General features: G+C 42.9%; 1 protein-coding gene across 1 annotated transcript in view; it reads right to left on the reverse strand.

The window, feature by feature from the left end:
- LOC140495933 (EF-hand calcium-binding domain-containing protein 6) overlaps positions 1 to 23,694 on the reverse strand; it is a 94,269-nt gene extending 70,575 nt beyond the window's left edge. Inside the window, exons 1-7 of the mRNA XM_072595251.1 lie at positions 23,265 to 23,694; positions 16,222 to 16,328; positions 15,750 to 15,850; positions 15,062 to 15,139; positions 8,220 to 8,393; positions 6,519 to 6,656; positions 457 to 599 (exon numbers count right to left, since the gene is read on the reverse strand). Of these exons, the coding sequence (XP_072451352.1) occupies positions 457 to 599; positions 6,519 to 6,656; positions 8,220 to 8,393; positions 15,062 to 15,139; positions 15,750 to 15,850; positions 16,222 to 16,328; positions 23,265 to 23,604 (1,081 nt within the window). The 5' untranslated portion in view covers positions 23,605 to 23,694. The remainder of the gene's footprint in view (positions 1 to 456; positions 600 to 6,518; positions 6,657 to 8,219; positions 8,394 to 15,061; positions 15,140 to 15,749; positions 15,851 to 16,221; positions 16,329 to 23,264) is intronic.
- Between the last annotated feature and the right edge of the window lie 4,111 nt (positions 23,695 to 27,805).

Below are 27,805 nucleotides of genomic sequence, written 5' to 3' on the forward strand. Positions count from 1 at the left end.
AAGCCAAATGTTCCACCCAGTTCCATTCCTTTGACATTTTTGAGCTTTTTGATATGACTGAGTGGCTTGCTAGACCATCTCAGGGGGTTGTTAAGAGTCAATCATAATTACGTGGGTCTGGAGTTACATGTAGGTCAGATCAAAATAGGGCAGCAGATTTTGCTCCCTACAGGACATAGGTGAACCAGATGATTTGAAGTTGGGTGGGACTTAAACCAAGCATGCAATCCAACCCTGACAGTTCTGAAGAAGTCAACAGATTCAAAATGCTATCTCTGTTTCTCTCTCTGCAAATGCTGCCAGACCTGATGTATTTCTGTATTTACTCCAATCCAATCCTGTCAGTTTCTGAATGGGCGGATCAGATTAAAATATTTCATAACTGCCTTTGAGCTACAATGTGCTAATTACTCGACACTCTGGCCCAACCCCTCACATGGTAGATCCGGCACTTACTTGCTGAGCCTTCCAAACTCATTTGATCAGATAACTTTCCAGCAGAACCTTCATGGTTATGCGCTGTTCCATTCCTGAATTCAGCTCCAAGCTTTCTCATTAGTACATCTCCTTTAATAATACCAATACCGTCAGGATCATATCTGTTGGAATGGCAAGTGACATGGTAAAGGAATTAGAGAACAGTCTGGAATTAAATCATATACTTACTTCATAGAATTTTTAAAAATAAGTGCAACAGTAGGCCATTTGGCCCATTGTTCCTGCTCCTCCATCCAATAAAACTTTGGCTGATCTGATTGTGGCTTGAACTTCACTTTCCTGCCACTCCATCGACTTTCATATTAAATTCGGACTTGAATATATTCTCCACTGCTCTTAGTGGAAGAGAATTCCAAAGATCAATGACGCTTTGAGAGAAGAAGTTGTTCCTCATCTTCAACTCAAACATAAGACCCTGTTGTAAAAGACTGAATGGTGCAGGCCATCAGAAGCAGAGGACTTGCCAGTCTTTAGTCCCATTACCTTTGCTAGGACGTTTTCTCTAGAAATCATGATTGTTTAAATTTCCTCCCACCCTCATTCCCTCTTGATTTTCTACTAATCTTGGGATGCTTCTAGTCTACTGTGAAGTCAGATGCAATGTACTTGTTCAAAGTGTCTGGCACTTCCTCATTACTCACTATTAAATCTCTGATCTCCCCTTCCAAAGTAACTGATACTTACCTTAGCTACTCTTTTCCTTTTTATATGCTTGCAAAAGCTATGACTGTCAGATTTTATACTTCTGCTAGTTTTCTCTCTTCACTTTTTCCCTCTTTATTATCCTTTTAATCATCTTTTTTTCTGGTTAAGTGTTCTCAATCTCCAAGCTTAGGAGTCTTTACAATGTTGTACACTCCCTCTTTTAAATTGATATTGTCCTCAAAGTCCTTAGTTGGCCACAGATAGTGCGTCCTTGTAGAATGTTTAATTCTCAAAGGAATATATTTTTGTTGACAGTTATGAATAACGCCTTTACCATCAGCAATCATTCTCTACCAAACTGGTTTCTGACTGCACTTTACCCAACTCTGTCTTCATGCTCTTATTATTGTTTTTGTTTAAGACTCTAGTTTCAGATCTGCATTTCTCACAATCAGATTGAATGTGAAATTCCATCATGCTATTATCAAGAAGATCATTTACAGTGAAATCATTAAGTAACCCCTCCTGATTATACATTACTAGATCTAAAAAATCCTGCTCCCTCATTAGTTCCAGAACATATTGCTCTAAATAACTGCCCCAAACACATTTTATGAACTCATCCAGTAGACTACCTTTATCATCTTGCTTCATTCAATCAAGTTTAAGATAAAGATGTAAGGCCATAGAGGGAATACGGTGTGCAGTTCTGGTCTCCACACTATCAAAAGGACATTACACTGAAGAGGTACAGAGGAGAGTCACCAGGATGTTGCCGGGGATGAAAAATCTCAGTTATGACTGGATAGGCTGGGTTTGTTTTCTTTAGAGCAGAGGAGGCTGAGGAGGCAGATCTGAGAATGCTTAATTCTCAAAGAAACATATTTTTGTTGACAGTTATGGAAAAGCGCCTTTACCATCAGCAATCATTCTCTACCAAACTGGTTTCTGACTGCACTTTACTCAACTCTGTCTTCATGCTCATAATGTAGTTATATTTTCACCTAGACAGCGGTAGCAATATGGAACATGCTGCCTGAGAGTATGGTGGAGGCAGGTACTTTCACAATTTTTAAGAAGCATCTAATTGAGCACTTCAAATGTTCAGGGCACAGTAGGCTATGGACCAATCACAAGTAAATAGGATTAGTGTAGTTTGATGTTTGTAGGTTGGCACAAACCTGGTGGGGTAAAGGATCTATTTCTATGCTGCACGTCTCTCAACTCTAAGACTAAAATCACTCATAATTATTGCAGTCCCTTTCTTACAGAGTCCCATTACTTTATGATGTATACTTTGTCCTACACTGTAACTACTGTCCAGGGGTAGGCGCTATAAACTATTGTCACTAATGCCTTTCCTTTGCTATTTCTTAGGACCATTTAAAATGATTCAACATCTTGATCCTCCAAATTAAGATCATTTGCCCAACTGTACCAACTTCCTCCTTCTTAACATAGCTAGCCCAAACAATTGACCCCGCTCATTATAAATATTGTGCATGTTCAAATAAAGAGCTTTTAATTCTGTCTAATTACCAGCTGTGGGAACAACAGCAGGGAGAAAACTGCAATCGAAAAGTAAACCTTCATCTCAGAGCTGGTAAGAGATGCATAAAGGAACATAGGCTAGAAAGACAGTAAAGACACTGGGAATTGTCAGTGCCAATGTGACTCTGGGAGAGTAACATGTCTGAGGCAATGTTCTATCTAAGCTTCTACTGAGCAGCTATCTTCCATAATGAACATTCACCAGATTTAAGTCATCTTGATGAGATTATAGGATGACTACATGAATTAGCAGGTAAAAGGTCTTCTATAAAGGAAATCCAGGAGTTAAATGCCATTTAACATGGATAATGAATGAGCTGCCAAGTTTATCAACACTAATATTCTCCATGAAGGACATGCAAGCGATTAAAGATCCTCCAGTGGACAAATGATTACAGAAAATATTAGAATCAAATAAGCCAAAGACATATCAATCCTCCAAATTAGAAGGGACTGCATTTTGGAAGAGTTATGCAATCTTCAGATCACTCCATTTGTGAAATCAGAGTTTTAGGTGTGATGGGTAGTGGTAAATATAAATGTAGTTATATTCATTAATGCATGAATGGTAGCAATGTTATGGGAAGAAATGCCTTGGGTAGATATTCTAATCTTGTTAAAGTTGCATTGGGCTCCGTCTATTCTTCTGGCATCACACAGGCTTTTGGATTAAAATCAGGCAGACATCCTTGTAAGAGTTCCCAATGAGGTCAGAAGAGACAGTCCTGGCTCTTGATAGTCTTAAGTAATCATGTTTAACTAGTTGTATTTTTGTTATCATGCAATAAACTACTTCGCACTGTGTAAAGCAAGTGCCCTCTCTTGTTAAGACTCACCTGTGGTCTATCCTATGCCACTGATACTGAGAAAGGCCCAACTTAGAAAGAAGGATTAGTGGCAACACTATAACTCAACTACCTATAGTTCAATTTCAGAATCAGTACACTCATTTATCTTGCAGTCTGTGTACTCGTCTATACAGACTACCCCTTGCCATTCAATGGTGTTAACCATCATGGAATCCCCCACTATCAATATCCTTGGGATTACCAATGACCAGAAACGCAAATGGACTCAACAAATAAACACAATGGTTGCAATAGGAGGTCAGAGGCTACGAATATTGCAGCAATTAGGAGCGAGCAATAAATGCTGACCAGCCAGTAATGCCCACATCCCAAGAAGCAATAAATAAAAAGAAAATTGAATCTATTAGATACTTGCAACATTCAACATTTTGGATCCTCTTACCTACCCTCCTCTGCAATTAAGTTTAAATCAACCATGAATCAGATCAGAGTAATTATAGTCATGAAAGGAAAACATACAAGACAACTAGGCTAGTGCGCTGAGGAATTGTATGCTGTACTCCAAATGTGACCTTCCCAATATCTTAACAACGATAACACAATGTCCCACCTACTGTACTCAGTGCTCTGACCAATGAAGGCAAGTGTGCCAAATGCATTCTTCGCCACTGGGCCACAGATAATTGTGAGGTATTGCATAACACACACCAGGGCAGGATTTACGCAGTTAATGGTAGGGGTGGTTAAGATATTGGGAAGGCCACATTTGGAGTACAGCATCCAATTCTGGTCATCATGGTATAGGAAGGAAAGGTGCAAAAAAGGATTTACAGGGATGTTACTGAGACTGGAAGGTTTGAGTTATAAGGAAAGGCTGGATAGGCTGGGTTCTTTTTTCAATGGAGCATAAGAGGTTGAGGGATAATCTTATTGAGGTTTATAAAATCATAAGGGGCATAGGAAGGGTGAGTAGCTAAGGTCATTTTCCACGGGTAGGGAAGTGCAAATCTAGAGGGCATAGGTTTAAGGTGAGAGGGGAGAGAATTAAAACAGACCTAAGGAGCAACTTTTCACACATAGGGTGGAGCACATATAGAACAAACTGCCACAGGAAGTGGTAGAGGCAAATTCAGTTATAGCATTTAAAAGAAATTTGGACAAGTACATGGATAGGAAAGGTTTAGAGGGATACATCAAATGCAGGGAAATGGGATGAGTTTAGTTTAGGAAACCTGTTTGGCATGGATGGGTTGGGCTGAAGGGCCTGTTTCCATGCTGTTATACCTCTGATACTCTAGCTATGAACTTGTGCTTTGCCAACATTGCACACAAGGGGGGGGGAAGACCTCACTTCGGGATAACATTTTAATGTTTGCTTTTTGGATTACCACATTCCTTAAATATAGGCAAGATGCATTTGTGTTAGAAAGGATAAGGTTTCTAAGCAAAAACTACAATTTGTATTTAATGTTTACATCAATTGAATCAATTGAATTTTGTTACCTATAGTCATAGAAGCAATCAATATTTCAGAAAGAGTGCACATCTAAGCTCATTTTTGAAATATTCATTCCAAATACTGAACATTAGCTTATCTAAAGGGTTCAACTCAATCTAAGCTTTGTAAATGCAGGGTTATGGGGAAAGGGTAAGAGGCTGGGTCTGGGTTTGACGCTCTCAAGGTTGGTGCTAACTCAATAGGCTGAAAGGCATCTTTCTGCACTGTAGGGGTTGCATGATTCTAGAATATTAATGCGAGAGACAGGAGACTCAAGACTTTGAAAATCCTTTTGGTGTACTGTGTAATACAGTATTTTGGAACACAATGAGAGGACTGCAAATTTGAAAATGATCTAAATACACAGAATGTCAACATTGATTGGGATTTACAGGATGCCCAGTGGGGGTGGAGCCTCCACCCACTGCACACAAGACCCTGCACAAGAAGCAGCATTGGAAAGGTTTGGGAATCTCCCAAGGTTGGCAGCTGTTGCTTTTTAGACACTTCGGTGATATGGTATAGAGTTGATGTTAAGATTCAGAATAGCAATCCTTTCAGCAATAGAAAGGGTGCTCTCTGGGAGCCCAAGCTGACAGTGTGGATTTGGCTGATGAAGAGAGGCCAGTTTCTCACTTCAAATGGGCACCATGTGGAGCAGTTTGAGAATGTTTCCAATTGGGAGATGAAGGATCCAGCCTTCGTTCACCCCACAGCTGGGCTTCTTCTCTCCTTCAGGCATGGATTCTGCAAATGCAACTGAGATGCTGCCGGTGTTTGTCGCTACCACACAAACTAGAGCACAGCCCTGTGACCCTATGAACTCTGATAGAGTCAGTGCCAGAGGTCAAAGCATTTCTGTCAGAGTGCAACTCATCTATGGGTTTTCAGAATTAAATTCATTATTTCCAAAACTCCACTGAACTTCTCATTCATCTTGCTCACATTTTGAATGGATTCGAGTCAAACCTATGAGTGTCACTTAATGGAGCACATGTTAGAAATATTAATGCTTGCTGCACATCATTTTCTATCTATCAATGTTTGGAGACTGAAGATCTGAACGTTTGGTAGGTGATGGGGTCGGTGGGGGGGGGCAGTAATTTTGTACAATTTAACCTAGCAGCTCTTCAAAGCCTTCACTAGTCAGAAGAAAAACACAAACATCAGCATAAAGTAATTCAAAAAACCACAGAAAATTTATTTTAAAATTTTTTGTGATAGACATTTTTGGTCAAAACTATCTTCAAAATATTGATTCAATACTTGAAATTAAATATTGCAATACTGGTGAACAAATAAACACTTGATTTATGCAAAATGTCTCTGCTTATTATTTGCTCAGAATCTATAATCTGTAGTTTAATATTTTCACTGTACTAGTGGAATTCAAATTAACATAGTGCCCAATTTATTTACAAGCATGTACCTTCTATATTGAACATATATATATATATTCTACCTTCTGAATGAACATTAAATGAGGAAAAAGGATCAGATGAATGATCCACACTTACTTTCTCCACAATTTTTCAAACTCGTCATCTTCCATGTGGTACCCCAGTTGCTTCAGCATGTCCCTGAACTCAGGAACCAGGATCCGAACAGGCCCTTCAATGTTCTTCTGAGGCAGAATTTCAGTCAGGTCCAAAAGTCTAATGTTGGAGAGAGAAATACAGATAGAATCAGGAGAAAATATGCTTCTCCAACAGAACAGAACACGATTTCACATCATACCTACATCACATTTAATCAGTCTAGAAAATAAATCTCAAATTAAGGCACAATAGTGCAGATGCTGGAAACAAACTCAAAGAATGATGGAGAAACTCAAGCATCTGTGGTTCTGAAGAACAGTGGCACTGGATTCATTGCCAGACCTGCTGAGTTTCTCCAGCAATCTCTGTGTTTGTTGCAAAATAAACCTTTCTGATAACTGCTTTTTAAGTTGCAAGATTCGTGATGACAGACATTAGGTTTCCTTTATTCTTTGTTATACCATCTTAACTTTGGAGTACTCACACACGCACACATTCTCTGCATGGTTATGTTTTCTATTTTGTGTAAAGGAAGCATGGGAAAAGGTGTGAAAAACATTTACAAGGATGAAACCCAGAACTAAATGGTTATATGCATTGTGAATAACTGAATATGACTATAGATTTGTAGGTCAAACGTGTGGTGCTGGAAAAACACAGCAGGTCAGGCAGCATCTGAGGAGCAGGTAAATCGACGTTTCGGGCATAAGCCCTTCATCAGGAACCTGGAATTAGGAACATTGAAGGGCTTATGCCCGAAACGTCGATTCTCCTGCTCCTGGGATGCTGCCTGACCTGCTGTGCTTTTCCAGCGCCACATTCTCAACGCTGAACTCCAACATCTGCAGTCCTCACTTTCTCCTATAAATTTGTATGTGCAGCAAATATGGATTTGGAAATAAATGCACTTTGTAGTCAATTAAAACAAATTCTTTGTTCAAAATAGAAGCTGGACACATTATCTAGTCTTAAAAAGATATAATGAAGAATTATAAGTGACTTCATCAGAAAATGCCTTGAGTACAATCATGTTATGACAATGACTGTATATACTAAGGTAATCAATCGATTTTAATAATTATTAAGTGAGTAACACTGCAGCGTTTTTGCTTAATTTAGAAAGAATTTTTCCTAGTGTTCTGCCAATATTTAATCACTGGCCAACATTACTAAAATACATGATGTGGCCAGTATCTCACTGCTTTTTGTGCAAGTTTACTGTGGACACATTGGTTCCAGTATTTCCTGAAATAAAGCAGTGATTATATTGCAAAAGTACTTTTGGGGTGTCCCACAAAGTTTGCAAAGGGTGCTAGAGAAATATAAGTTCTTACTTTCCCTCTTTTTGATTTGTAAATAGATAAACAGATTTTCAATACTTGCTGCCTTATTTTCTGAGCACTGCTTATGAATCAGTCAAGCATATGGATAAAAATAGATTTGGAAAGTGCTGGAGAAATTCAGTAGGTCTGGCAGTATCTGTGGAGAGAGAAAGAGAGTTAACACTTTGAAACTAAAACGACTCCTTCAATTCTGCAGTTGAGATTGTATCCATTCTTGAATGCTGCCAGACTTGCTGAGTTTCTCCAGCATTTTCTGATTTTTTTATTTCATATGACAAGCATTTGCAATATTTTGCTTTCATTTAGGCAGATGAATGATCTCTGCCATGATTCCTACCTCTGCTTTACTTTATCCTTCAGCTGCGAGTGCACCTGGGAGGCAGTTGCCAGAACCTTGTCACTGTGTCGGGTCACAGGATCGAGCCAAGAGGCTGCTCTCATTGAGATAGGGTCTCTAGCAGCCGCATAAAAGTCTTCACATTTAATGACTGCCTTTTCGTTTAGTTTGAACCTGAATAGAGCGATTGTTAAAAATACATATAACATTAGTATTTATTTGCACCTCTGGTATGATGTTTCATTTCAGCTTTTTGCTACATTGCAGCTGATGCTGTTACAATATTGCTGGTTTCAGATAGAGTCATAAAATGTTTACAGCACTGGTCATCAACAATCTATCTATTCTCATCCCACTTTCCAAGCCATTGCCTTTGGATGCTATGGTGTTTCAAGAGGTCATCTAAGAAGCTCTTAAATGTCAGAGTGTTCCTGCCTATACTAACCTTTCAGGCAGTCGGTTCCAGATACCTAATCCTCAGTGTGAAAAAAATCTTTCCTTCGAAGCCTCCTACACCCTATCTTAAAACTATGCCCCCTAGTTAATAACCCTTCTACTAAGGGGAAAATATTCTCCCTATCGAGCCTGCTGATGTCCCTCAGAACTTTGTGCACCTCAATCAGATTCCCCCTCAGCTTTCTCTGTTCTAAGGAAAATAGCCCCAACCAACCTAGTGTCTCGTCATAGCTGAATGACTCCAGCCCCAGGCAATGTCCTGGTGAATCTCTTCTACACCCTCTCAAATGCAATCTCATCCTTCTTATAGTGTGATGACCAAAGCTGCAACACATGACTCCAGATGTGGCCTAACTAGCACTAGACATAGCTCCATCATAACCTCGTTGATCTTTTTCAGGGTGCATGGCCTGAGGAAATATCATTTTTACTTTTTGAATTGTGATCTGGTTAGGTGCTGCGTAAAAGAGTGGAAGAAGCAAAATCTTTCAAAGGGGAATTGGCTATAAACTTGAGGAGCAAACTTGTCTAGACTCTGGGAAAAGAGTAGGGGAGTAGGATTGATTGAAGAAATCTTTCAAAGAACTGGTCCTACCATGATGGGCATATTTTGCTGTATAGTGATACCACGAATGAGTTAAATGGGGTGAGCATCTCAGTTAAAGGATACAATAAGAATCAAGTCCCAAATGGAGAGGATATAGGCTGGTACAGAAAGTAACACATCAGATTGAACTCAGGCAGATTTTAGAAAGGTGAAGAATGAGCTAGTTGAGATGAGATACAAATTAGCAACAATGAGATGTTTAAAGATTGCTTAATTTTAACATGCCATTGATAAAAATAGACTATTTTGATTTTCAGGTGGTGATGATGGATAAATTGAGATTTAAAACAAAATCAGAATTGAAGAACAGGCCACATGAAGCCCTTACAGATCAGCACATCTATACTATATCAACACTGTACTGATATTGTCATGAATATTGCAATATATTGACTATCAATATTTAATTATATCAACTGATTCAATATTTAGGACTTTAATTTCACCTTTAAATGAGCGAGCACCTTCTGTTTTTAAGCTGCTGCAGAGACTACTTGACCTGCAGGTTGGCTAACCTCCAGAGGGAATAAAAAATGAATGCAAAAACAACATTTTTAAGCAACTGATTGGCATTAAGATAATTGAAACAACAACAAGTAAGAGACATTTAAAAAAAGGAAACTTACCGAAACCCATTAGGCAACAGGAAAAGGTGCTGAGGACCTTCCAGTCTGTTTCAATAGCAACTTGATAGTTTTGACAATGGGAGACCTAAACTCCTTCATCCCATTATGTACCATGATCAACAATTACATGATTGAAATTCCCTCTTGTGAAAAGCTTTGATTATCAGTTTGTTCGGTGGCTACAGAAGGCAGTAACATCAAGACGACCTGCAGATTTGAGTAAATCTGTAGCATCTCTCCCTCAACAATTATTTCAAAAGTGGCTCTGACTCTATTCTAGTTTGTTAAATCACAGAGATGGAAAAGTTAAAAACATGATGCACTTCAAGCTACATAACACCCATCTGAGAAAAGCATTGACTGTAATTTAACAGAGGCTGCTGGCAGAGGATAATCAGCTTACACTGGCCATAACCTCATCAGAACCTCAAGAGTTCCCAAAGAAACCACAGTATATCATTCATTTTACTAATGAACATTAACCTTTTTCAATTCCACTTCCTCCCAATGTGCAACTTTTATGGTTTAATAATGTTTATACTTTCAACTGAATGATTTTTTTTAGAAAGTGAGATCTGGTTGATTTGTTTCTTTATAGTTTTACACATAGTCAAGAACACATTGAAGTGAAAAGAAATTGTTTTTAAAATTCAAACTGTTATGATCATCCTTAGGAATGAAGAGAGAGGAATTTATTCAACTCTCCAGATTTGATTTAACAATATACAATCTCTGCACTCTACTGGTTTACTCTGCATTTGGATATTGTAAAGGTAAACCTTTAAACCAGCAGAGTTCGGACCCGAACAGGACAAACAGTACAGACTACAGATTCAAAAACACCAGCAACAGTTCTCCTTCAGGATCCTCCGCTCCACGCTTGCAGCAATGCACCGTCACCTAACCTCTCTACAGTCAGCCCTGCCTCAGCTGAGGGCCACACTCTCTCAGAATTGCAAAGGACCCACTCTGTACTACATCCTCAGGAGAATTCATACTCTCAACAAACAGTATTTCAATTCCATCTCAAACATCAAAAACTGTAAGTACAACAAACTTTTATCCACCCACCTCCATAACCAGCGCTCCTCAAACATTCCAGAAGATTCCCCTGGCCTCGGAAACGCCATTAGCCATGCGGCTGACGCAGCTACCACCCCCACGCTGAGTGATGATGTCACTTCCGCCCACATCATGGCCACTCCCACAGCCACTTCCGGCCCTCACATCATCGCTGATGCCACACGCTCAGTGACTTCCGCCACCCCTACTGCCATGATCACCACCACTTCCACCCCCACCAGCGCCACTCACCTGCATTCTGCTGACACGCCCTCCACAGACCCCACTGTCACTATCCCCACCCCCCAGAACCCTGAGGGCAACATCACCCCAGCTCATGCCTCCACCCCCAGTCCCCCCACCATCACACCCACTCCAGGTACTGGCTCCAACCCCACACCCAGCTCCACACCCACACCAGATCCCAGCTCCCAGCCCTGCCGAGTTTTCACCATCCCTCCAGACCTCCCACTCACTGAGGACGAACGATCAGTCCTCAGCAAAGGACTCACCTTCATCCCCCTCCGTCCACGCATCAATGAATTTAATACACGACGTGACATCGAACAATTCTTCCGTCGCCTCCGCCTCCGAGCTTACTTTCACAATCAGGACTCCCGCCCACCTTCCGAGGACCCCTTCACCCACCTCCAACACACTGCATCCACCTGGACACCCCACACTGGCCTATTACCTGCCCTCGACCTCTTCATATCCAACTGCCGCCGGGACATTAACCGCCTCAACCGGTCTACCCCCCTCCCCCACTCCAACCTCTCACCCTCACAACGCGCAGCCCTCCAATCCCTCTGCTCCAATCCCAACCTCACCAGCAAGCCAGCGGATAAAGGGGGCGCAGTGGTAGTCTGGCGCACTGACCTCTACACCGCTGAAGCCAAACGCCAACTTGAGGACACCTCTTCCTACTGCTCCCTCGACCATGACCCCACCCCCCATCATCAAACCATCATCTCCCAGACCATACAGAACCTCATCACCTCAGGAGATCTCCCACCCACAGCTTCCAACCTCATAGTACAGGAACCCCGCACTGCCCGGTTCTACCTCCTTCCCAAGATCCACAAGCCTGACCACCCTGGCCGACCCATTGTCTCAGCATGCTCCTGCCCCACTGAAATCATCTCTACCTACCTTGACACTGTCCTATCCCCCCTAGTCCAGGAACTCCCCACATACGTTCGAGACACCACCCACGCCCTCCACCTCCTCCAAGACTTCTGTTTCCCCGGTCCCCAACGCCTTATCTTCACCATGGATATCCAATCGCTCTACACCTCCATCCGCCATGACCAGGGCCTCCAAGCCCTCCGTTTTTTCCTCTCCAGACGTCCCCAACAGTACCCTTCCACTGACACTCTCATTCGTTTGGCCGAACTGGTCCTCACCCTTAACAATTTCTCCTTTGAATCCTTCCACTTCCTCCAGACCAAAGGCGTAGCCATGGGCACACGTATGGGCCCCAGCTATGCCTGTCTCTTTGTTGGCTACGTAGAACAGTTGATCTTCCGTAATTACACCGGCACCACTCCCCACCTCTTCCTCCGCTACATTGATGACTGCATTGGCGCCACCTCGTGCTCCCGCGAGGAGGTTGAGCAATTCATCAACTTCACCAACACATTCCACCCTGACCTTAAATTTACCTGGACCATCTCTGACACCTCGCTCCCCTTCCTGGACCTCTCCATCTCCATTAGTGACGACCGACTTGACACTGACATTTTTTACAAACCCACTGACTCCCATAGCTACCTGGATTACACCTCTTCCCACCCTATCTCTTGCAAAAATGCCATCCCGTATTCCCAATTTCTCCGCCTCTGCCGCATCTGCTCCCAGGAGGACCAGTTCCACCATAGGACACACCAGATGGCCTCCTTCTTTAGAGACCACAATTTCCCTTCCCACGTGGTTAAAGATGCCATCCAACGCATCTCGTCCACATCCCGCACCTCCGCCCTCAGACCCCACCCCTCCAACCGTAACAAGGACAGAACGTCCCTGGTGCTCACCTTCCACCCTACAAACCTTCGCATCAACCAAATCATCCACCGACATTTCCGCCACCTCCAAAAAGACCACACCACCAGGGATATATGTCCCTCCCCACCCCTCTCAGCCTTCCGCAAAGACCGTTCCCTCCGTGACTACCTGGTCAGGTCCACACCCCCCTACGACCCACCCTCCCATTCTGGCACTTTCCCCTGCCACCGCAGGAACTGTAAAACCTGTGCCCACACCTCCTCCCTCACCTCTATCCAAGGCCCTAAAAGGAGCCTTCCACATCCATCAAAGTTTCACCTGCACATCCACCAATATCATTTATTGTATCCGTTGCTCCCGATGTGGTCTCCTCTACATTGGGGAGACTGGGCACCTCCTAGCAGAGCGCTTTAGGGAACATCTCTGAGACACCCGCACCAATCAACCAAACCGCCCTGTGGCCCAACATTTCAACTCCCCCTCCCACTCTGCCGAGGACATGGAGATCCTGGGCCTCCTTCACCGCCGCTCCCTCACCACCAGACGCCTGGAGGAAGAACGCCTCATCTTCCGCCTCGGAACACTTCAACCCCAAGGCATCAATGTGGACTTCAACAGCTTCCTCATTTCCCCTTCCCCCACCTCATCCTAGTTTCAAACTTCCAGCTCAGTTACTGCCTCCTTGACTTGTCCGACCTGCCTATCTTCTTTTCCACCTATCCACTCCACCCTCTCCTCCTTGACCTATCACCTTCATCTCCTCCCCCACTCACCCATAGTACTCTATGCTACTCTCTCCCCACCCCCACCCTCCTCTAGCTTATCTCTCCATGCTTCAGGCTCACTGCCTTTATTCCTGATGAAGGGCTTTTGCCCGAAACGTTGATTTCGCTGCTCGTTGGATGCTGCCTGAACTGCTGTGCTCTTCCAGCACCACTAATCCAGTATTTGGATATTGTAGTTATGCTGTATACCTTCCACACTGTACAAAATTGAAACTTGCAAAGTACTGATATAGAATAGCTCTAAGATAAGACATCCACAATGTACCACATTAGTACTATATGTACCACTGCACATATTTACAATATGATAACTGGATCAATGAAATCCATACTGTACTGGTGTACAATATTGGTGTTTGATATCTGTAGAACACTAATGTATGATTTCTTTGACAGCTTTTGTAGTTGTGCATGCAGGGGTGGGGGGAGCAGACTGTGTTACAATAAGGCCTAGAGTAATGCTGTGGAGATGTTAATTTAAATCCTACCATAGCAGTTGGTGGAATTTGAATTCAATTATATATTATGGAATTCAAACCTAGTCTCAGAAACCTATCATGACAACTATCATCAATTACTGTGATACCCCAAATCTGTTATCCTTAACATATAACATCGGAGCCACAACATTGTGGTTGACTCTTGACTACCTCTGTTTTGGCTTGGGATGGGCAACAATTGTTGTCAAGCCCACATCACATGAATGAGTGAAAACTATGGTCCATTTCATTCTGATTTCTATTATAATAGAATATTAGCATTGTTCATGACATTAATGCCTGCCTTGATTTCATGTATATTAAGTGTCTTAACTAACAGGGAAATCTGAAATCTTTACCAAGTCTTTTATTTACAGACATCAGCAAAGTCAATGCACGGTACATTCTGTTGAGGGCTGTGAACAGCCGAGCTAAGATTATTGATCTGTGGGTTGAATTTCTGTGGGGTACTCTCGCAGAGCATCATTTACATTTTCATTTACAGTTTCTCCTGCCTCTCTAACAAAATTAGACAATTGGCTTTATTCCGAACAGTAATTCACTCCTTGGCTGGATCCAATTATAAACTTAAGTTAAACAAATGATTATGGAAAAGCACATTACACCTCTGTTTCACCCTCAAGGTGTACAAGTCTTATACTTCTTTCAAAATGAATCCTCTCCACTTGAAACCGGGCACCCCAGACACAGCCCAGCTTTGGAAAAAATTGATTGACTGAAAATATTATTTTGCTTAAAACTGATGATCAAATATCACATTGCTACTTCTGCTCTGCAATAAAACCTGCTTCAAATTACCCACCTCAAAAGAAGTTGCTGGTATTGTCTTGGTGTGATAAATCGTCCCAAGAATTTCGTCAGAACCATAAGGAGAACATCCCTAGGAGAATGAATAATTTATTAATCAATCTCTTCACATCTTCTTGTTAATGGCTTTTTACCCTTCACAGCTTGTTTTCATTGTGATCATGATAATCAATTTAGACCATAAGACAATAAGATGTTGGTTCAGAAGTGGACCATTCAGCCCATTAAGTCTGCTCTACCATTCAATAAGACTACGGCTGATCTGAAAATTCTCAACTCCACTCTCCACTTTTTCCCCATAATCCTTGATTTCTTTACTGATTAAAAATCGGTCTGTCTCGGTCTTGAATAAACTTAACAACCCAACATCTGTGGTAAAGAATTCTTCACATTGTCTACCTTCTGAGGGAAAAAATTCTTCCTCACCCCTGTCTTAAATGGATGACCACTCATTCTGAAATAATGAGCTAAACTCTCCCACAAGAGGAAGCAAGTTTCCTGTCCAGCTGCCAAAGAATCATACATGCTTCAATAGGGTCTCCACTCATTCTTCTAAACTCCAATGAGTATAGGCCCAACCTACTTATCCTCAACTTGTACAAATATCCCTCCATGACCGAAATGAACCAAGTGAGCTACCTCTGGACTGCCTCCAATGTCAGTAAATCTTTCCTTCGAATTACCTGTTAAGCTGTCCTTTTCCTTCAGGATCATTAGCTTTAAAGAGCTGTTTTACTGCAAAGTAGCCGCTGGATATTATTTTCTCACGCAGTTGATGCTCCAGCTGTAACACAGGAGAATTGAAGTAACAGCTTTGAATAGCTTCCGTAGTTGGTGAATAATACAAATGACCTTTAATTAGAAGAGGGTATTTAAATAACTGCACATAGGCCAGTATCCCATCACCAACTCACCCCTTTTCTACATGTGCACTGTACATGGGCTTTGACCAGCCAGCTCAGAGTCAGTCCCTAGACTGAGGAGACCTTCTGAATCTCCTGTTTATATCTTCCAGCCAGAGCTCAGCGATTGACCTTAGTTAACAACCCCGAGCAAGGCCCTCATAGTCGATGGTCATGGTCCCAATCACTACAAGTACGAAGGGATAGGAGGTGAAAATAACATTAGAAAAGTCTGCCGTATCCTAACAAATACCTCATCGATCTCAATCCTGAGCTGGGTCCCAGGGCGGGATCTATTGCTTATCCTGCTGCTCTGGCTCATTCTGCTGTCTGTACGATTTTCCAGATCTGCTCGCTGACCTGTAATAGTAAGATGTAAGCAAATATATAGACCCGTTTATATTATATGACATCAATCACTGAACACCATTTTTTAAAATAGAGAAAGACTCTATATGTCCTTTAGCTTTGTCTATCTCTTGATACACATGATATTGTCTAATAATCCATCAATATGTAAAAATGTTATGTTGAGTGCAAGCATACATCAGGCATCGTATTTTGTTAGATATGTTGGGAGTTCCTCAGCTGCAAACTGACAAGTACATTCCAAACTGAGTTGAACTTAGTGACTACATGTAAAAAAGGATTGATGCAAGAATAATTCAAGAAATTAAATTACATCTTGCAGCCATTAAGACATTTAGTAGGACAGTCATTCAGCTGCTCTTATAAAATATCAAAACCCCTGACTCTGGAATGAATAGTAGCATAGAGGGTTGTTCACAGCTGAAAATTAACATTTTACTGCATCTCTTATTTCATTCTTCCAATATTACACATCCATTTTCATTTCTAAGTTTCAGGAAAACTGAGTTGGACAGAGAGACAATGCTTTGATTGAACCTGAGCAAAGCATGTCCATAAACTTGCAAATGAAAATCTACTGAAGCTACAGAGAAAGCAACCTGCTGCAAACTGTCTGGCAGAACAACAACAAAGGGTGAGGCAATGAAAGTACTGAGAATGAATTTGGCTATTCTTCCAGATATTTTTTTTATAGAGGTCTACATGCAACTTGCTACACAGAAACAGGCCATTCGACCTAACTGTTCAATGGTGGGTTCCTATTCTCCATTCCATATTTCCTCAACTAAGTCTATCATAATTAGCCTCCATTGCCCTTTGCCTCAAATACGTGCCTAGTTTCCCATTTAATGCAGTTAGGCCTTTGAGTTCAGCTACTGCCCACTTGCCTGAATCGATGAAGCTTCAACAACACTCAAGAAGCTTGACACCATCCAGGACAAAGCAGCCCACTTGATTGGCACCACATCCATAAACACCCACTCCCTCCACTTCCAATGCTCAGTAACAGAAGTGTGTACTATCCAGAAGATTGTTATGAAGCTGTACACGGGCACTGTACCTTTAAAAGGGTTGAAAAGCTGGCAAACCTGTCATGTGACTGACTGCAAGCTCAGCATGTGTTTAAAAATTTAAAAATGTAACATTTGGCTGCAAAACAAATAGCTAAGCTGAGTTGCTATGCCCCACCACAATTCAAATTTAGCCAATCAATTTAAATTATACCCAAGATACAAAAACCCAATCAAATTTGAATTTTACTGTTTTGGGGTATAAAAAGAAGGCATTTTGAACAGTTAGCCAGAGAGGCAAAGAGCACCAATACAGACTGCCCATAGACTTGCTTTCTGAATGGTACCATTATCTATGAAAGACCTTTGCAGCAGAAGACCAAAGAAAAGAAGACCCAGGAAGATACAAAAGGAAGATCAGCAGCTGGCTGGTTTTGAAACATGATTTTTTTTTTGTAAATCTTAATTAGGAGTTTTATCGGGGGTCCAGAACTAGAGGGCATAGGATTAGGGTGAGAGGGGAAAGATATAAAAGAGATCTAAGGGACAACATTTGCTTGCAGAGGGTGGTGTGTGTGTGGAATGGGCTGCCAGAGGAAGTGGTGGAGGCTGGTACAATTGCTACATTTAAAATGCATTTGGATGGGTATATGAATTGGAAGGGTTTGGAGGGATATGGGCCGGGTGCTGGCAGGTGGGACTAGATTGGTCGGCATGGATGAGTTGGACTGAAGGGTCTGTTTCCATGCTGTACATCTCTATGACTCTATGAGTAGGAGGTAGATAACTCGATCAGACAAAGGAAGCTTACAGTGTAGATAGTTGTTGTGTAATGTTCTCTTTCCTTGGAGTTAAAGAATAAATTGTTAATTTTTTTCTTTAAATAGTGGGATTTGGGTAGTTCTTTGTCACTCATACTTTAATAGATTACAAGTTGAGGTGAGCTTTTCCGTGTGTCAGGTTTAAATTAGCAGAAGGGTTTACCCCGTGTCATAACAAGATGCACTGCAGAAATTCACCAAAGATCCTCAGGCAGCACCTTCCAAAGCCATGACTACTTCTATCTAGAAGGCTAAGGGTAGCAGTTACATGGGAAAACCATGTAAATTCCTGCAAATTCCACACCAAGCCATTCACCATCCTGACTTGGAAAGAGATTACCATTCCATCATTGTTGCTGGGTCAAAATCTGAAATTTTCTCCCTAAGGACATTGTGGGTCTATCTACAGCACATGGACTGCAGCAGCTCAAGAAGGTAGCTCACCAACGCCTTTTCAAAAGTAACTGGGGACAGGCAATAAATTTTGGCCTAGCCAATGATGCCCATGTTCCATAAGTGAATGAATAAAAAAAGAAAGGATTTTAAATTTTCCAATGTGGCATTCAAAACTAACTAATTAAGTATAATAATTTAGAAACATCACTACCAACGTGTCCATGTCCTCTTGGGATTCGATGGTATTCTCCTTACTGTTTACAATGCATCCAAGTTTTATATCATCAAGCAGGATTTAGAACATCAGGATAAGCAAAGATCCCAATGTCAACCCTTGGGGAATTCCACCACAAACATTCCTCCATCTGTATCCCTGTCTCACTGTGTGCAGTATCTCCCTGTCTCTGAATGTATGGTATCCTCCTGTCTCTCTGTGTGCATTATCCTTCTGTCTCTCTGTGTACAGTATCCCCCATCTTTCTGTGAGCAGTATCTCTCTGTCTCTCTGTGTGCAGTAACCCCCAGTCTCTCTGCACAGAGCCTGTTCACCAGTCTCTCTGCGTACAGTATCCCCCATGTCTACGTCATTATCCACCTCTCTCTCTGTGTACAGTATCCTCCTGTCTCTCTGTGTGCAGTCTCTCTCTGTCAGGATATCTGTCTGTGTGTGCAGTGTTCCCTCATCTTTCTATGTACAGTCTCTCTTGGTGTCTTAATTAGAATTCCTAGTGTGGAAATAGGTTCTTCGGCCCATCAGGTCCAGCCGACCCACTGAAGAGTCACCCACCCAGACCCATTCCCTTACCGTATATTTGTCCTTGACTAATGCACCTAACCTACATATCCTTGAACACTATGCGCAACTTAGCATGGCCAGTTCACCTAACCTGCACTGTGGGAGGAAACCGGAGCACACGGAGGAAACCCACGCAGACACGGGGAGAATGTGCAAAATCCACACAGACAGTCACCCAAGGCTGGATTTGAACCTGGGTCACTGGTGCTGTGAGATAGCAGTGCTAACCACTGAGCCACCATGCTGCCTTTGAGACACTGTGCCATCCATCTCTCTGTCAGTATCTCTGCCTGTGTGTGCAGTACCTCCCTGTCTCCCTGTGTGCAGTATCTCCCTGTCCATCTGTGGGTAGTATCGCCCTGTCTCTCTGTGTCACTCTAACTGCCTATGTGCAGTATCTCCCTGTCTCTCTGTGTGTAGTATCTCTCCACCTTTCTGTGTCAGTATATCACCCTCTTTGTGCAGAATCCACCATCTCTCTGCGTGCAGTATTTCTGTCTCTCTGTGTTAGGATACATGCCTGTGCGTGCAGTATCTCGCAATCTCTCTGTGTGCAGTATCTCCCTGTCTCTCAGTGTGCAGTCTCTTCTGTCTCTCAGCGTCAGTATACCTGCTTGTGTGTGCAGTATCTCCATGCCCCTGTGTGCAGTATCTCCCTGTCTCTCTGTGAATACTATTTCAGTGTGCTGTCTCTCTCTGTTTCTCTGTGCCAGTATATCTGCCTATATGTGCAATATCCCCCTGTCTCTCTGTGTGCAGTAACCCCCTGTCTTTCTGTGTGCAATATCTCCCTGTCTTTCTGTGTGCAGTATCCTACTGTCTCTCTGTGTGCACTATCCCCCTGTCTCAATGTCTGCACTATCCCCCTGTCTTTCTGTGTGCAGTACCTCACTGTCTCTTTGTGTGCAGTATCTCTCTGTGTGCAGTATCTCTCTTTCTCTCTGTGTGCAGTATCTCTGTCTCTCTGTGTACAGTATCTCTGTCTCTCTGTGTGCAGTATCCCACTGTCTCTCTGTGTGCAGTATCCCCCTGTCTCTCTGTGTGCAGTATCTCCATGTCTCTCTGTGTGCAGTGTCCCCCTGTCTTTCTGTGTGCAGTATCTCCACGTCTCTCTGTGTGCAGTATCTCCACGTCTCGCTGTGTGCAGTGACCCCCTGTCTTTCTGTGTGCAGTATCTCCACGTCTCTCTGTGTGCAGTATCTCAACTGTCTCTCTGTGTGCAGTATCTCACTGTCTCTCTGTATGCAGCATCTCCCTGTCTCTCTGTATGCAGTATCTCCCTGTCTCTCTCTGTGTGCAGTATTTCCCTGTCTCTCTGTCTGCAGTATCCCCCTGTCTCTCTGTCTGCAGTATCCCACTGTCTCTCTGTCTGCAGTATCCCACTGTCTCTCTGTCTGCAGTTTCTCACTGCCTCTCTGTCTGCAGTTTCTCACTGTCTCTCTGTGTGCAGTTTCGTCCTGTCTCTCAGTGTGTAGTATTTGTCTGCCACCCTATTGTGTGCAATATCTGCCTGTCTCTCTTTGTGTAATATGTCCCTGTCTCTCGGTGTGCAATATTTCTCTGTCTCTCTGTGCGCAGTATCTCCCTGTCTCTGTGTGCAGTATCTCTGTGTGCTGTCGCTCTCGGTCTCTCTGTCAGTATATCTGCCTGTGTGTGCAGTATCTCCCTGCCTCTCTCTGTGTACTGTTTCTCTGTCTCTCTGTGTGCAGTTTCACCCTGTCTCTCAGTGTGCATTATTTCTGTCACTCTCTATGCAACATCTGTCTGTCTCTCTCTGTCAGTATAACTGCCTGTGTGTGAAGTATCTCCCTGCTCTTCTCAGTGTGCAGTCTCTTCTGTCTGTCAGTGTCAGTATACCTGCTTGTGTGTGCAGTATCTCCGTGTCTCTGCGTGCATTATCTCCCTGTCTCTCTCTCTCTCTGTGCAGTACTTCTCTGTCTCTCTGTGTGCAATATTCCCCTGTCACTGTGTACAGCATCCCTGTCTCTCTGTGCACAGTATCTCTGTGTGCAGTATCTCCCTGTCTTTCTGTGTACAGTATCTCCTGGTCTCTCATTGTGCAGATTTCTCTGTCTCTCTATGTCAGTATATCTGCCTATGTGTGCAATATCTCCCTGTCTCTCTCTATGCAGTATCCCCCTGTCTCTCTGTGCGCAGTAACTCTGTCACACTATGTGCAGTATCCCCCTGTCTTTCTGTGTGCAGTATCCTCCTGCCTCCCTATGTGCAGTATCACTCTGTCTCTCTGTGTGCAGTAAATTTGCCTTTGTGTGCAATATCTCCCTGTCTCTCTATGGTGTAGAGAGTTTCCCTGTCCTTCTGAATGCGGGATCTCTCTGTCTCTGTGTCAGTATATCTGCCTGCATGTGCAGTATCATTCTGTTTGGAATATCCCCCTGTCTCTCCATGTGCAGAATCTGTCTTTCTGTGTGCAGTATCTCTCTGTCTGTCTAAGGACAGTATCTCTCTGTATTTCTGTGTGCAGGATCTCTGTCTCTCTATGTGCAATATCCCCCGTCACTCTGTGTGTGCAGCATCCCTCTGTCTCTCTGTGTGCATTATCTCTCTGTATTTATGTGTGCAGTATTACTGTCTCTCTGTGTGCAGTATCCCTCTGTCTCTCTGTGTGCAGCATCTCTCTGTCTTTCTGTGTGCAGTATCTCTCTGTCTCTATGTGCAAGTATTGTTCTCTCTCTGTGTGCAGTATCTCTCTGCGTTTCTGTGTTCTTTATCTGTTTCTGTGTGTGGTATCCCCTGTCTCTCTGTGTGCAGTATCTCCCAGTCTCAGTGTGCAGTATCTCACTGTCTCTCTGTGTGCAATATCCCACTGTCTCTCTGTGTCAGTATATCTGCCTGTGTGTGCAGTATCGCCAATTCTCTGTGAAATACCTCTCTATCTCTCTATGCACAGTATCTCTGTGTACAGTATCTCCCTGTCTCTCTATGCACAGTATCTCTGTTTACAGTATCTCCCTGTCTCTCTGTGCGCAGTATCTCTGTGTAGAGTATCCCCCTGTCTCTCTGCATGTAGTTTGCCCCTGTCTCTCTGTGCAGTGCTTCTATGTGCAGCATACCCCATCTCTCTGTGTGCAGTGTCTCTCTGTGTCTCTGTGTGGAGTGTACCCCTATCTTTCTGTGTGCAGGATCTCTGTCTCTCTGTGTGCAGTATCTCCCTATCTCTCTGTGTGCAGTATCTCCCTGTCTCCCTGGGTGCAGTATCTCCCGGTGTCCCAGTGTGCAGTACATCACTGTCTCGCTTTGTCGGTATATCTGGCTGTGTGTGCAGTATCTTCCTGTCTCTCTGTGCACAGTATCTCTGTGTGCAGTCTCTCTCTGTCCCTCTGTCAAAATATCTGCCTGTGTGCAGTAGTTCCCTGTCTCTCTGCATGCAATATCCCCTGTCTCTTTGTGTGCAGTATCTTCCTGTCTCTCTGTGTGCAGTATCTTCTGTCACTGTGTCAGCATATCTGCCAGTCTATGCAGTATCCCCCGTCTCTCTGTGTGCAGTTTCTCTGTCTTTCTGCACGCAGGATCTCTCTGTATCTCTGTCAGTATGTCTGCCTATGTGTGCAATATCTCCCTGTCTCGCGGTGTGCAGTATGTGCTGTTACTCTGTGTCAGTATATCTGCATCGTATACAGTATCCCCTACTCTCCTTTTGCAGTAACCTCGGTTTGTCCGGTGCAGAATCCCTCTGTATCTCTCTGCCAGTATATCAGCCAGTGAACACATTATCCCCCTGTCTTTCTATGTGCAGTATTTCTCGTCTCCCTGTGTGCAGTTTATCACTACTTCTGTGTGCTTCTCTGTCTCTCTGTGTCAGTCTCTATCTCCCTGTGATTGTTGCTGTCTCTCAACCGGTTGTGCTCCCGACTCTACATTACTGTCCCGTCAATTGACTCACCGAAGATGGGGAGCCGGGGTTTGTCAGGGTCAGTCCCGAATGTCACCTCCACTCCCTCGGGAATGCAGGCCAGCGACACCAGCGATCCTCCTCCCGGCTCCAGTTCCTTGCTGCGGCCGCAGTGAGGCAAGTCCACAGGCTCCCTGCGCCGGTTACGGTCAGTGGGTGCCGGCCTGTCCGGTCCCGGGCACGGATCGGCCGATGTCTTGTCTCCGGAGCGGGAGAAGCCCCGGACACTGATGGTCTCTGGGTCCCCGAGGCGGGACAGCGGATGCTGGACATACTGCAGCCGGGGAGTAAGGTGGCTGGGAGGCCGGGACACTCCGCCTAAAGCTGCCATCCTTAGGAAAAGGGGGGGGGAAATAAATCCAATCGAAAATATTCACTTTAAAAGACAGAGAAATGTAACCGGCGTGGAGCAACTTCTCACCAGTTGGTGACTGCGTGTCCCTGAATCAACAAGCAGACGTTGCTATAGGCAACACAGTAAGCCCCAAATCCTTTTCATTAAATTGCTTTTGCATTCACAAAGCAGAAGGAAGTAGGTTTCAGACAGTTCCACACAAACAGAATCGCTGAAAATGAACTCTCAACAACTGCACTTGAACACAGGCAGCATTGTAACTTGCAGCAGCCCTGAACAGTTTGGGCCTTTTCACTGGAGAGTTGACAGGGCTTGATATGTCAACCAAAAAAAATATCCATCTTCGGTTCAAAGTTTTGTAAACAAAATCTCTCAGCAGGTGGCTGATAGGGTAGGAGTATCTACCATAGTGTTATCGGCATATTAATAATACTGTCTCCAAAATCTGCGGATGGGAGAAACTGTTTCGCAGATAGAAACACTAGGAATTTGAAGGGAACTTGGGAGAAATTGAAGTTGTTCTTAAACACGCAAATGACAGACCACCGTCCCTAGTACTGATTAGCTGCACACACTCTGGCATTTTCAGGGGATAATGGTGGCTGGTATCTCACGACTGTTGACACTGATGCAAGAGAGGCAACACGAGCAGCCAACAGAACACATGATGCAGCCATGATCTGTGACAGCTACAGGATCTGTGAACCCCCATACAGTTGGAGGGCAGACCAGATTTTATCAGTGTGAACCTACAGGTGATATCCCCAAGCTGCATCCCACAGACCTCAGGGCCTTGAGTATAAACAAAGGATGCTGGAGAAACTCAGCAGGTCTGGCAGCATCTGTGGAGAGAGAAACAGTTTATAATTCAAACACAATATGACTTCAGAACTGAAATGGGCTGGAAAATGCTGTTTTTTTTTAATGCTGTTGACAGCAGGGAAGAAAGAGCAAATGGAACAGGCAGTGAAAGTGCCCACAGCAAAAGACATTCCCTTTCAGTTTGGAGTAAGAGTCATATTGGGCTCTAAACATCCATTCTCTTTCTCTGCAGAAGTTACCAGACCTGTTGAGCTTCTAAGCATTTCATATTTTTATTTAGATTTAAGAATTTAATGTATTTTGATTTAATGTATTTCATTTAGATTGAAGCATTTAATGTAGTTTGCTTCTATTTAAGGTGAAGACCTTTGACTGGACAGAGGGCTGTAATGAGACTGATAATTCTGTGGCATAATGTACTCAAACTAGCACAATGCTGGGAAAAGGTTCATTAGAATGGTGAATGATATGAGGAAAGAGAACTAAGAAGAATAGTGCTTATCATTGTGAACTTTGTGTTAGAGAATTGCAGGTTAGTGGTAATATAATAATTTTAGTTATGGAAGAATGGAACCATTTGGATAGAACCACGGATAAGATGGGTTGGATGGTTCCTTTCAGTGCTGTGTCATTTAAGTACCCTGTTCCTTATAATTAAGGGACCAATAAAAAAAGACTCACGGGTACAAAATCAAATGTAACTGTTTTGAAATGGAAAGCGTGAGAAACTTCCTCACACAGAGACTTTCATTGTCGGGAGACACAGGTGATACAGAATCTATATCAATATGCAAGGTTGAATTGATTAGGAAGATCAGGAAATGGAGTGGAAGGGATATTAGAACAGGTTTGATGAATGTAATGCAAGCTATTTGCTCCTGTGCAGGGTAAACACTGAGAGACTGGTTGAAGCTAATGGTCTGCTCCATGTAGTATCTCTATAGCATCTTCTCACGGATTGGCACTGCGGATGACCCATGCAATCTGTCCTAGGTTCTCTACATCAATGTGAATGTAGTGATCATCCTGTATTCATTTTAAAAGCAGGACTATGAAAATCAGTGTCCAAGAATCAGAAGGCTGACTCACAGTGTTTCTCAACAGAACATGATGTCTCAAAAAAATTAGAAGTGAAATAGATCCTTCTGACATGAGTTATTGCTCAGAATTAAGTCACTTCCAAAAGAGGAGGTGTAACTAGAATGATAAAATCTGGAAGAGACTGGATTGGGAGAAAAACAGCACAATGTTTCCTTTGGTGGAGGAGTCTGTGGTTTACAGCTCGAACTCGATTTCTCTCCACAGACGTTGCCAGACCCGCTGAGTTTCTCCTGAAATTTCTGTTTTGGTTTCAACACTTCCTTGATGATTTTTAAATTATTTAGACAGATGAAAATGAGAAAACAATTTATTGACAGTTAAGGGTCTAATACTGTCACACATTTAAAATAGCAATAAGAATCCTTTCTCTCTCAAAGAGTCATTAGTCTGCAGAATTTTTCCCCAGAAATCAGTGAAAGCTGAGGCATGGAATTTATTCAAGGTGAAGATTTTTCACAAACAAGAGAATCAAGAATTATATGGGGAGGAGAAAGTAGAATTGAGACCAGACCAGCAATGATCTTACTGAATCGCAGTTTAGACTTAAAGAGGCTAATAAGTCATATGTATATTCCTATGTCATACCAGCTCACTCTGCAAAAATTAGAAGTATAATTGTTTACTTAGCTTGCATATTCAGATATGATTGATAAAAATGCAACAGAGGTTACATGTCATTAGAACGTTCCTACATAGTTGTGTTTGTTGTTTGGATATTGATTCCATGACTCCAGATTTCCCTTGAATTCATCAGTAAACATGCTAGATACATGGGCACTTTAATCCTTGTATCACTTTACACCAAAACAATATCATTTTTCTATTCAGCAGCAGTGTTGGCAGGAACCTGTTTGATTTGATTACAACTTTAAGTCATGAAGAAAATTTTTTTTAGATTAGATTAGATTCCCTACAGTATAGAAACAGGCCCTTCGACCCAATCAGTCCACACCGACACTCCAAAGAGTAACTCACCCAGACCCATTTCCCTCTGATTAATGCATCTAACACTATGGGCAACTTAGCATGGCCAATTCACCTGACCTGTACATCTTTGGACTGTGGGAGGAAACCGGAGCACCCGGGGGAAACCCACGCAGACACAGGGAGTTTTGACAATTAAAATTGTGTACTATGAGTAGCTTCTTGCTGTATACCATTATTCTTCTTTCTCAAGCTGTTTTGTGCCTTGTTTTCTGTACAAATGGAAGTGTGAGCATAGGTGGGCAAAGCAAGGCAATTAATAAGACAAAGAAGCGCAGATGCTGTAAATCTGAAATTGCTGGAGAAGCTCCAGGGTAAACCCAACAGACCTGAGAAAGTGGGAATAAAAGCCTACAGGCTTAAGAGACTGATTCTATCTACAGTAGATGAAATACATTGACTACAGTGAAGTATAAATCCACGTCTTGGGAGTTCCCATTGGCCAAAAACTGAAGTGGACTCACCATACACAAGCACTGTGGCTGCAAGAAGGTGTCAGAGGCAAGGAATCCTACAGCAAGTAACTCACTTCTTGACTCCCTGAAGTCTATTTACCACCTTCAAGGCATAGGCTACAGGTTTGATGGACTATTTTACCTCAGAGTACAACGGGATCTTGAACAGATGGGCCAATGGACCAAGGAGTGGCAGATGGAGTTTAATTTAAATAAATGTGAGTTGCTGCATTTTGGAAACCCAAATCAGGTCAGGACTTATACATTGTAAGTACATACTTATAATTGTAAGGTCCTGGGGAGCATTGTTGAATAAAGGGACCTTGGAGTGAAGTGCCGGAAGAATGCAGTTGGTAAGCTTGCTTTTATTGGTCAGAGTTAGGAGGTCATGTTGCAGCTTTACAGGACATTGGTTAGGCCACTTTTCGAATATTGTGTTCACTTCTAGTCTCCCTGCTACAGAAAGGATGTTGTGAAACTTGAAAGGGTTCAGAAAAGATTTACAAGGATGTTGCCAGGGTTGGAGAGTTTGAGCTATAGGGAGAGACTGAACAGGATGGGACTATTTTCCCTGGAGCGTCAGAGGCTGAGAGTGACCTTATAGAGGTTTATAAAATCATGAGGGGAATGGATAGGTTGAATAGGCAAGCTCTTTTCCCTGGGGTGGGGGAATCCAAAACTATATGGCATAGATTTAAGGTGAGAGGGGAAAGATTTAAAAGGGACTTAGGGGGCAACTTTTTCACACAGAGCGTGGTGCTTGTATAGAAACAGCTGCCAGAGGAAGTGGTGCAGGCTGGTATAATTATAAAATT

This window comes from Chiloscyllium punctatum, chromosome 2 (genome assembly GCF_047496795.1).
Source record: "Chiloscyllium punctatum isolate Juve2018m chromosome 2, sChiPun1.3, whole genome shotgun sequence".
Taxonomy (NCBI): domain Eukaryota; kingdom Metazoa; phylum Chordata; class Chondrichthyes; order Orectolobiformes; family Hemiscylliidae; genus Chiloscyllium; species Chiloscyllium punctatum.